At 45.8% G+C, this 10772-nt stretch overlaps 1 protein-coding gene across 2 annotated transcripts in view; it reads left to right on the top strand.

Annotated features, from left to right (window-relative positions):
* Window positions 1-7499: 7499 nt before the first annotated feature.
* The window catches only part of LOC141174222 (uncharacterized), a 144366-nt gene continuing 141093 nt past the window's right edge, over window positions 7500-10772 (top strand). For both annotated transcript variants that reach the window (XR_012252820.1, XM_073659038.1), the window contains exon 1: window positions 7500-7629. Coding sequence is in view for 1 of the 2 variants with exons in the window: in XM_073659038.1 (XP_073515139.1) it covers window positions 7575-7629 (55 nt within the window). In the remaining variant the exon portion in view is untranslated. The remainder of the gene's footprint in view (window positions 7630-10772) is intronic.

Here is a 10772-nt window from a genome sequence, read left to right as displayed (position 1 = left end):
TATAGCGGTGTGTGTAGTGTCGGTATATAGAGGTGTGTGTAGTGTCGGTATATAGCGGTGTGTGTAGTGTCAGTATATAGCGGTGTGTGTAGTGTCGGTATATAGAGGTGTGTGTAGTGTCAGTATATAGCGGTGTGTGTAGTGTCAGTATATAGCGGTGTGTGTTGTGTCGGTATATAGCGGTGTGTGTAGTGTCAGTATATAGCGGTGTGTAGTGTCAGTATATAGCGGTGTGTGTAGTGTCGGTATATAGCGGTGTGTGTAGTGTCGGTATATAGCGGTGTGTGTAGTGTCAGTATATAGCGGTGTGTGTAGTGTCGGTATATAGAGGTGTGTGTAGTGTCGGTATATAGCGGTGTGTGTAGTGTCAGTATATAGCGGTGTGTGTAGTGTCGGTATATAGCGGTGTGTGTAGTGTCAGTATATAGCGGTGTGTAGTGTCAGTATATAGCGGTGTGTGTAGTGTCGGTATATAGCGGTGTGTGTAGTGTCAGTATATAGCGGTGTGTAGTGTCAGTATATAGCGGTGTGTGTAGTGTCGGTATATAGAGGTGTGTGTAGTGTCAGTATATAGCGGTGTGTGTAGTGTCAGTATATAGCGGTGTGTGTAGTGTCGGTATATAGCGGTATGTGTAGTGTCAGTATATAGCGGTGTGTGTAGTGTCAGTATATAGCGGTGTGTAGTGTCAGTATATAGCGGTGTGTGTAGTGTCGGTATATAGAGGTGTGTGTAGTGTCAGTATATAGCGGTGTGTGTAGTGTCAGTATATAGCGGTGTGTGTAGTGTCAGTATATAGCGGTATGTGTAGTGTCAGTATATAGCGGTGTGTAGTGTCGGTATATAGCGGTGTGTGTAGTGTCAGTATATAGAGGTGTGTGTAGTGTCGGTATATAGCGGTGTGTGTAGTGTCAGTATATAGCGGTGTGTGTAGTGTCAGTATATAGCGGGGTGTGTAGTGTCAGTATATAGAGGTGTGTGTAGTATCAGTATATAGCGGTGTGTGTAGTGTCCGTATATAGCGGTGTGTGTAGTGTCCGTATATAGCGGTGTGTGTAGTGTCCGTATATAGCGGTGTGTGTAGTGTCCGTATATAGCGGTGTGTGTAGTGTCGGTATATAGCGGTGTGTGTAGTGTCGGTATATAGCGGTATGTGTAGTGTCCGTATATAGCGGTGTGTGTAGTGTCAGTATATAGCGGTGTGTGTAGTATCAGTATATAGCGGTGTGTAGTGTCAGTATATAGCGGTGTGTGTAGTGTCGGTATATAGCGGTGTGTGTAGTGTCAGTATATAGCGGTGTGTAGTGTCAGTATATAGCGGTGTGTGTAGTGTCAGTATATAGCGGTGTGTGTAGTGTCAGTATATAGCGGTGTGTGTAGTGTCAGTATATAGCGGTGTGTGTAGTGTCAGTATATAGCGGTGTGTGTAGTGTCGGTATATAGCGGTGTGTGTAGTGTCGGTATATAGCGGTGTGTGTAGTGTCAGTATATAGCGGTGTGTGTAGTGTCAGTATATAGCGGTGTGTGTAGTGTCAGTATATAGCGGTGTGTAGTGTCAGTATATAGCGGTGTGTGTAGTGTCAGTATATAGCGGTGTGTGTAGTGTCAGTATATAGCGGTGTGTAGTGTCAGTATATAGCGGTGTGTGTAGTGTCAGTATATAGCGGTGTGTGTAGTGTCAGTATATAGCGGTGTGTGTAGTGTCAGTATATAGCGGTGTGTGTAGTGTCGGTATATAGCGGTGTGTGTAGTGTCAGTATATAGCGGTGTGTGTAGTGTCGGTATATAGCGGTGTGTGTAGTGTCGGTATATAGCGGTGTGTAGTGTCGGTATATAGCGGTGTGTGTAGTGTCAGTATATAGCGGTGTGTGTAGTGTCGGTATATAGCGGTGTGTGTAGTGTCAGTATATAGCGGTGTGTGTAGTGTCGGTATATAGCGGTGTGTAGTGTCGGTATATAGAGGTGTGTGTAGTGTCAGTATATAGCGATGTGTAGTGTCAGTATAGAGCGGTGTGTGTAGGGTCAGTATATAGCGGTGTGTAGTGTCAGTATATAGCGGTGTGTAGTGTCGGTATATAGCGGTGTGTGTAGTGTCAGTATATAGCGGTGTGTAGTGTCGGTATATAGCGGTGTGTGTAGTGTCAGTATATAGCGGTGTGTAGTGTCAGTATATAGCGGTGTGTAGTGTCGGTATATAGCGGTGTGTGTAGTGTCAGTATATAGCGGTGTGTGTAGTGTCGGTATATAGCGGTGTGTGTAGTGTCAGTATATAGCGGTGTGTGTAGTGTCGGTATATAGCGGTGTGTGTAGTGTCGGTATATAGTGGAGTGTAGTGTCAGTATATAGCGGTGTGTGTAGTGTTGGTATATAGCGGTGTGTGTAGTGTCGGTATATAGCGGTGTGTGTAGTGTTGGTATATAGCGGTGTGTGTAGTGTCATTATATATCGTTGTGTAGTGTCAGTATATAGCGGTGTGTAGTGTCAGTATATAGCGGTGTGTGTAGTGTCGGTATATAGCGGTGTGTGTAGTGTCGGTATATAGCGGTGTGTGTAGTGTCAGTATATAGCGGTGTGTGTAGTGTCGGTATATAGCGGTGTGTAGTGTCGGTATATAGCGGAGTGTAGTGTCAGTATATAGAGGTGTGTGTAGTGTCAGTATATAGCGATGTGTAGTGTCAGTATAGAGCGGTGTGTGTAGGGTCAGTATATAGCGGTGTGTAGTGTCAGTATATAGCGGTGTGTAGTGTCGGTATATAGCGGTGTGTAGTGTCAGTATATAGCGGTGTGTAGTGTCGGTATATAGCGGTGTGTGTAGTGTCGGTATATAGCGGTGTGTGTAGTGTCGGTATATAGCGGTGTGTGTAGTGTCAGTATATAGCGGTGTGTGCAGTGTCAGTATATAGCGGTGTGTGTAGTGTCAGTATATAGCGGTGTGTGTAGTGTCAGTATATAGCGGTGTGTGCAGTGTCAGTATATAGCGGTGTGTGTAGTGTCAGTATATAGCGGTGTGTGTAGTGTCAGTATATAGCGGTGTGTGTAGTGTCAGTATATAGCGGTGTGTGTAGTGTCAGTATATAGAGGTGTGTGTAGTGTCAGTATATAGCGGTGTGTGCAGTGTCAGTATATAGCTGTGTGTGTAGTGTCAGTATATAGCGGTGTGTGTAGTGTCGGTATATAGAGGTGTGTGTAGTGTCAGTATATAGCGGTGTGTAGTGTCAGTATATAGCGGTGTGTGTAGTGTCGGTATATAGAGGTGTGTGTAGTGTCAGTATATAGCGGTGTGTAGTGTCAGTATATAGCTGTGTGTGTAGTGTCAGTATATAGCGGTGTGTGTAGTGTCGGTATATAGAGGTGTGTGTAGTGTCAGTATATAGCGGTGTGTAGTGTCAGTATATAGCGGTGTGTGTAGTGTCAGTATATAGCGGTGTGTGTAGTGTCTGTATATAGAGGTGTGTGTAGTGTCAGTATATAGCGGTGTGTGTAGTGTCAGTATATAGCGGTGTGTGTAGTGTCGGTATATAGAGGTGTGTGTAGTGTCAGTATATAGCGGTGTGTAGTGTCAGTATATAGCGGTGTGTGTAGTGTCGGTATATAGCGGTGTGTAGTGTCGGTATATAGCGGGGTGTGTAGTGTCAGTATATAGCGGTGTGTAGTGTCAGTATATAGCGGTGTGTGTAGTGTCGGTATATAGAGGTGTGTGTAGTGTCAGTATATAGCGGTGTGTGTAGTGTCAGTATATAGAGGTGTGTGTAGTGTCAGTATATAGCGGTGTGTGTAGTGTCGGTATATAGCGGTGTGTGTAGTGTCCGTATATAGCGGTGTGTGTAGTGTCGGTATATAGCGGTGTGTAGTGTCGGTATATAACGGTGTGTGTAGTGTCAGTATATAGCGGTGTGTGTAGTGTCAGTATATAGCGGTGTGTGTAGTGTCGGTATATAGCGGTGTGTGTAGTGTCAGTATATAGCGGTGTGTGTAGTGTCGGTATATAGCGGTGTGTGTAGTGTCAGTATATAGCGGTGTGTGTAGTTTCGGTATATAGCGGTGTGTGTAGTGTCGGTATATAGCGGTGTGTGTAGTGTCGGTATATAGCAGTGTGTGTAGTGTCAGTATATAGCGCTGTGTGTAGTGTCAGTATATAGCGGTGTGTGTAGTGTCGGTATATAGAGGTGTGTGTAGTGTCGGTATATAGCGGTGTGTGTAGTGTCAGTATATAGCGGTGTGTGTAGTGTCGGTATATAGAGGTGTGTGTAGTGTCAGTATATAGCGGTGTGTGTAGTGTCAGTATATAGCGGTGTGTGTTGTGTCGGTATATAGCGGTGTGTGTAGTGTCAGTATATAGCGGTGTGTAGTGTCAGTATATAGCGGTGTGTGTAGTGTCGGTATATAGCGGTGTGTGTAGTGTCGGTATATAGCGGTGTGTGTAGTGTCAGTATATAGCGGTGTGTGTAGTGTCGGTATATAGAGGTGTGTGTAGTGTCGGTATATAGCGGTGTGTGTAGTGTCAGTATATAGCGGTGTGTGTAGTGTCAGTATATAGCGGTGTGTGTAGTGTCAGTATATAGCGGTGTGTGTTGTGTCAGTATATAGCGGTGTGTAGTGTCAGTATATAGCGGTGTGTGTAGTGTCAGTATATAGCGGTGTGTAGTGTCAGTATATAGCGGTGTGTGTAGTGTCGGTATATAGCGGTGTGTGTAGTGTCAGTATATAGCGGTGTGTAGTGTCAGTATATAGCGGTGTGTGTAGTGTCGGTATATAGAGGTGTGTGTAGTGTCAGTATATAGCGGTGTGTGTAGTGTCAGTATATAGCGGTGTGTGTAGTGTCGGTATATAGCGGTATGTGTAGTGTCAGTATATAGCGGTGTGTGTAGTGTCAGTATATAGCGGTGTGTAGTGTCAGTATATAGCGGTGTGTGTAGTGTCGGTATATAGAGGTGTGTGTAGTGTCAGTATATAGCGGTGTGTGTAGTGTCAGTATATAGCGGTGTGTGTAGTGTCAGTATATAGCGGTATGTGTAGTGTCAGTATATAGCGGTGTGTAGTGTCGGTATATAGCGGTGTGTGTAGTGTCAGTATATAGAGGTGTGTGTAGTGTCGGTATATAGCGGTGTGTGTAGTGTCAGTATATAGCGGTGTGTGTAGTGTCAGTATATAGCGGGGTGTGTAGTGTCAGTATATAGAGGTGTGTGTAGTATCAGTATATAGCGGTGTGTGTAGTGTCCGTATATAGCGGTGTGTGTAGTGTCCGTATATAGCGGTGTGTGTAGTGTCCGTATATAGCGGTGTGTGTAGTGTCCGTATATAGCGGTGTGTGTAGTGTCGGTATATAGCGGTGTGTGTAGTGTCGGTATATAGCGGTATGTGTAGTGTCCGTATATAGCGGTGTGTGTAGTGTCAGTATATAGCGGTGTGTGTAGTATCAGTATATAGCGGTGTGTAGTGTCAGTATATAGCGGTGTGTGTAGTGTCGGTATATAGCGGTGTGTGTAGTGTCAGTATATAGCGGTGTGTAGTGTCAGTATATAGCGGTGTGTGTAGTGTCAGTATATAGCGGTGTGTGTAGTGTCAGTATATAGCGGTGTGTGTAGTGTCAGTATATAGCGGTGTGTGTAGTGTCAGTATATAGCGGTGTGTGTAGTGTCGGTATATAGCGGTGTGTGTAGTGTCGGTATATAGCGGTGTGTGTAGTGTCAGTATATAGCGGTGTGTGTAGTGTCAGTATATAGCGGTGTGTGTAGTGTCAGTATATAGCGGTGTGTAGTGTCAGTATATAGCGGTGTGTGTAGTGTCAGTATATAGCGGTGTGTGTAGTGTCAGTATATAGCGGTGTGTAGTGTCAGTATATAGCGGTGTGTGTAGTGTCAGTATATAGCGGTGTGTGTAGTGTCAGTATATAGCGGTGTGTGTAGTGTCAGTATATAGCGGTGTGTGTAGTGTCAGTATATAGCGGTGTGTGTAGTGTCAGTATATAGCGGTGTGTGTAGTGTCGGTATATAGCGGTGTGTGTAGTGTCGGTATATAGCGGTGTGTGTAGTGTCAGTATATAGCGGTGTGTGTAGTGTCAGTATATAGCGGTGTGTAGTGTCAGTATATAGCGGTGTGTGTAGTGTCAGTATATAGCGGTGTGTGTAGTGTCAGTATATAGCGGTGTGTGTAGTGTCAGTATATAGCGGTGTGTGTAGTGTCAGTATATAGCGGTGTGTGTAGTGTTGGTATATAGCGGTGTGTGTAGTGTCAGTATATAGCGGTGTGTGTAGTGTCAGTATATAGCGGTGTGTGTAGTGTTGGTATATAGCGGTGTGTGTAGTGTCAGTATATAGTGGTGTGTGTAGTGTCAGTATATAGCGGTGTGTGTAGTGTCGGTATATAGCGGTGTGTGTAGTGTCAGTATATAGCGGTGTGTGTAGTGTCAGTATATAGCGGTGTGTGTAGTGTCGGTATATAGCGGTGTGTGTAGTGTCAGTATATAGCGGTGTGTGTAGTGTCAGTATATAGCGGTGTGTGTAGTGTCAGTATATAGCGGTGTGTGTGGTGTCAGTATATAGCGGGGTGTGTAGTGTCAGTATATAGCGGTGTGTGTAGTGTCAGTATATAGCGGTGTGTAGTGTCAGTATATAGCGGTGTGTGTAGTGTCAGTATATAGCGGTGTGTGTAGTGTCAGTATATAGCGGTGTGTAGTGTCAGTATATAGCGGTGTGTGTAGTGTCAGTATATAGCGGTGTGTGTAGTGTCAGTATATAGCGGTGTGTGTAGTGTCAGTATATAGCGGTGTGTGTAGTGTCAGTATATAGAGGTGTGTGTAGTGTCAGTATATAGCGGTGTGTGTAGTGTCGGTATATAGCGGTGTGTGTAGTAACGGTATATAGCGGTGTGTGTAGTGTCAGTATATAGCGGTGTGTGTAGTGTCAGTATATAGCGGTGTGTAGTGTCAGTATATAGAGGTGTGTGTAGTGTCAGTATATAGAGGTGTGTGTAGTGTCAGTATATAGCGGTGTGTAGTGTCAGTATATAGCGGTGTGTGTAGTGTCAGTATATAGCGGTGTGTAGTGTCAGTATATAGCGGTGTGTGTAGTGTCAGTATATAGCGGTGTGTAGTGTCAGTATATAGCGGTGTGTGTAGTGTCGGTATATAGCGGTGTGTGTAGTAACGGTATATAGCGGTGTGTGCAGTGTCAGTATATAGCGTTGTGTGTAGTGTCAGTATATAGCGGTGTGTGTAGTGTCAGTATATAGCGGTGTGTGTAGTGTCAGTATATAGCGGTGTGTGTAGTGTCAGTATATAGTGGTGTGTAGTGTCAGTATATAGCGGTGTGTAGTGTCGGTATATAGCGGTGTGTGTAGTGTCAGTATATAGCGGTGTGTGTAGTGTCAGTATATAGCGGTGTGTGTAGTGTCAGTATATAGCGGTATGTGTAGTGTCAGTATATAGCGGTGTGTAGTGTCGGTATATAGCGGTGTGTGTAGTGTCAGTATATATCAGTAGGTGTCAGTCTTGTTCTTGTGTTCAGAAGTGAAAGTGAAACCCCGGTGTGAGGAGGCGTCGCTGCCCTGCGGCCATTACACACAGAGCTGTGAGGAGATGAAGGGTCCGGTATATCCCCTCTATATACTGCTGACAGCGCTGGTGACCACAGGTTAGTGTCAGTGCCGGGTTATTACTGCTGATGAGTGAACACTAATATACTTGGTGCTCGTCCCGAGCAATGAGCCCAATGTAAGTCTATGGGAAACTCCAGCATTTCTCCACCCCTCCCCCTCCCCCCCACCGGCGGTCTGCAGAGGGCCTGAAACGGTGCTCAGATGACATGGGGTAGACCCCTGGAAGTATTTCTGACTCCCAGGTCACTGCTGTCAACAACGTTGTCACAGGTATTGCGCCACTTTTACGGACTCACAATAAAACATACAAAAACAAAACCAAAATGGATTTTCCTGGGAAATATGTTAAGCAACATCCTTTCCAGGGTAATGACTTATATATGAGGCAAAATAAATATCCAAAAACAAAAATGCTCCTCCACACCTTGGGCTATGTTCACACGTAGCGTTTTTGATGCATTTTTTGCACTTTTGCATTGCTTTCAACAGTGAGAAATACATTCACCAATAAATGTAATTTTAGCATTTTACTACTTTATCTGGCCATGTGGTGTGTGACACATCATCAGACACATCCTGTTTCATTTATGAATGACGGATTGTGAAAGCCACAAAGCCTTAAGAGGCCATCAGATGGCCCTTACTATTGTTAAAGGACAAGCATTTGTCCCTCACTATTGTTGGCGGGCCATCAGCCAGCTATGCCTTGTTGTTCCCATTATTAAGGAGTCGGTCTCCTATACTGTTATTGCAGTGACTTTAAGGGCTTCCAAAAATTAGGACGCACTCCAATATCCCATTGAAGAGAGGTAGAGAAGGTCCTCTTTTAAAACATTGTTCCCATTGATAAGGAGTGGGTCTCCTATACTGGTAATGCTCATGCACTAAGTGCATGGGCTAAAAAATATTTGCCCCTGGGGGGTATACATGAACATACTGTATAACATACAGAATGTTAGAGGTAGGTCTCTAAAAAAAAAAAAAATTCCTTTGGGCATCATAAGCACCCTTAAAAAAATTATGTGGGTGTTTCATCACGGACACCCAAGTGATATGGTGGTAGAGTATGAGGAGAAGGAGGAGGACGACGACAACAGAAAATTTACAAAATCAGGAAGCATATACCCAAATCTGGGTGTGAAGAGGTGGATGGGAATAGACCCCCCCCCCAAAAAAAAAGACACGGGATTTGAGTTTGTTACGCTGCTATCATTCGGTGGTGATGAGAAGTCTGGCCCAATCCAGCCCTTGTTCATTTTTATAAGAGTCAGCCCGGCAGCATTTTCAGTTGACAGGAGGATTCGCCTATCGGTTATAATACCCCCAGTGGCACTAAAAACCAGCTCTGATAAAACGCTAGCGGCAGGTCAGGCCAGGACCTCCAAGGCATAGAGAGCCAGTTCATTCCACGTATCCAGCTTGGATACCCAATAATTATAAGGCACAGAGGAATCACAGAGGACGCTGGTACGGTCGGCAAGGTACTCCCTCACCATCTTCCCAAACTTTTCCCTCCTTGTCAGAGTATCCCATGCATCAGGGTCTGTGCGCTGGGAGGGTCTAAGAAAACTGTCCCACACCTTTGACAGTGTTCCCCTGCACCTGTTGCATCATATTTGTGCTCCCTCACCTGTACTTCTTGGTTGTCCAACGAACTGTGACCTCTGCCGTCAGTGTGGTCAGATGTTAATTTTTTTTAATAATTCCTCAGCAAGAGCCTTCTGGTTCTGCACCATTTCATTAGACCTCTCCGCCACGGGAAGGAGAGATAGAAAGTTATCCTTGTAGCCTGGGTTTAGAGGTGTGACCAACCAGTAATTACTGTTGCCCAAAATGCGTACAACGCGAAGGTCACGGGAAAGGCAGTGGAACATAAAGTCAGCCATGTGTGCCAGACTGCCAACAGCCAAGACTTCCCTGTCCTGACCAAGAGAACGACTGTCCATGCTCTCCTCCTCCTCCTCCTGAACCTCCTCCTTGTTCTCCCACTCCTCAGGCCATCCATGCTGAACAAACAATATGAATGTTGTGTGGGTAGTACCGTCTGTAGCGCAGGAAAACAGCTCCTGTTCTTCTTCTTCTTCCTCTCCTCCTCCTCATTATCACCCAATCCATATTGAGATGAGATGAGGCTGGGCTGTGTGGCATCACCCTGCATAATTCCTTGCTCCGTCTCATCGTGCTCCGCCTCCAATGCCTCCTCTTTAATTGTGAGCAGTAAGCGTTTCAGTAGACAGGGAAGCGGGATGGTGATGCTAATTATGGCGTCATCGCCGCTCACCATCTTGGTGGAGTCCTAAACGTTTTGGAGGACAGCACAGATGTCAGAGATCCATGCCCACTCATCAGCTCTTATGTGCGTATGCTAACCTGACTTCCGACAGGCGTGTTGAAGCTGATACTCAACAACTGCCCTGTGCTGCTAACAAATCTTTCCCAACATATTGCAAGGTTGCGTTCCAACGCGTGGTGACATCGCACACCAGTCAGTGAGCTGGAAGCTGCAAACGCTGCTGAAGCACGGCGAGGGCAGTGGAAGCTGTAGCTGACTTTCTGAAATGGGCAGACACACGGCGTACTTTGACAAGCAGCTCAGGTAGATCCGGGTTGGTTTTGAGAAACCGCTGAACCACTAGGTTGAGCACATGGGCCAGTTATGGTACATGTGCGAGGTTGCCAAGCTTCAGAACCAACACCAGGTTCCGGCCATTGTCACACACGACCATGCCTGGCTGTAGGTTCAGCGGTGACCGCCACAGATCTGCCTGCTCTGTTACAGCTGTCAACAACTCCGCAGCAGTGTTCAGTTTGTCCCCTAAGCATATTAGCTTCAGCACAGCCTGTTGCCACTTGGCCGAGGCAGTGCTGCATTGCTTCCAACTTCTGACTGATATGGTCATTTCAGAGATGGAGGCTGAAGAGGAGGAGGAGGAGGAGAAGGTGCAGGAGCTGTAGAATGTAGGGGCCCGTAATCCTCGGCGTTGGGATGATGTGTTCCGTCCCAGGGTCAGGCTGAGTCCCGGCTTCCACTATATTTACATAATGTGCCATCAGCGAGATGTACCGTCCCTGGCCACAAGCACTTGTCCATGTGTCCATGGTTAAGTGGACCTTCCCAGTAACTGTGTTGTTGAGGGCACAGCTAATGTTCAGGGACACGTGCTTGTGTAAGCCAGGG

Source organism: Phyllobates terribilis, unplaced genomic scaffold, assembly GCF_046119375.1.
Source record: "Phyllobates terribilis strain yellow unplaced genomic scaffold, ASM4611937v1 Scaffold_13__5_contigs__length_258822181, whole genome shotgun sequence".
Lineage (NCBI taxonomy): Eukaryota > Metazoa > Chordata > Amphibia > Anura > Dendrobatidae > Phyllobates > Phyllobates terribilis.
Note: the sequence above shows the minus strand (reverse complement) of the source record. Positions and strands in the feature narration are given on the sequence as shown.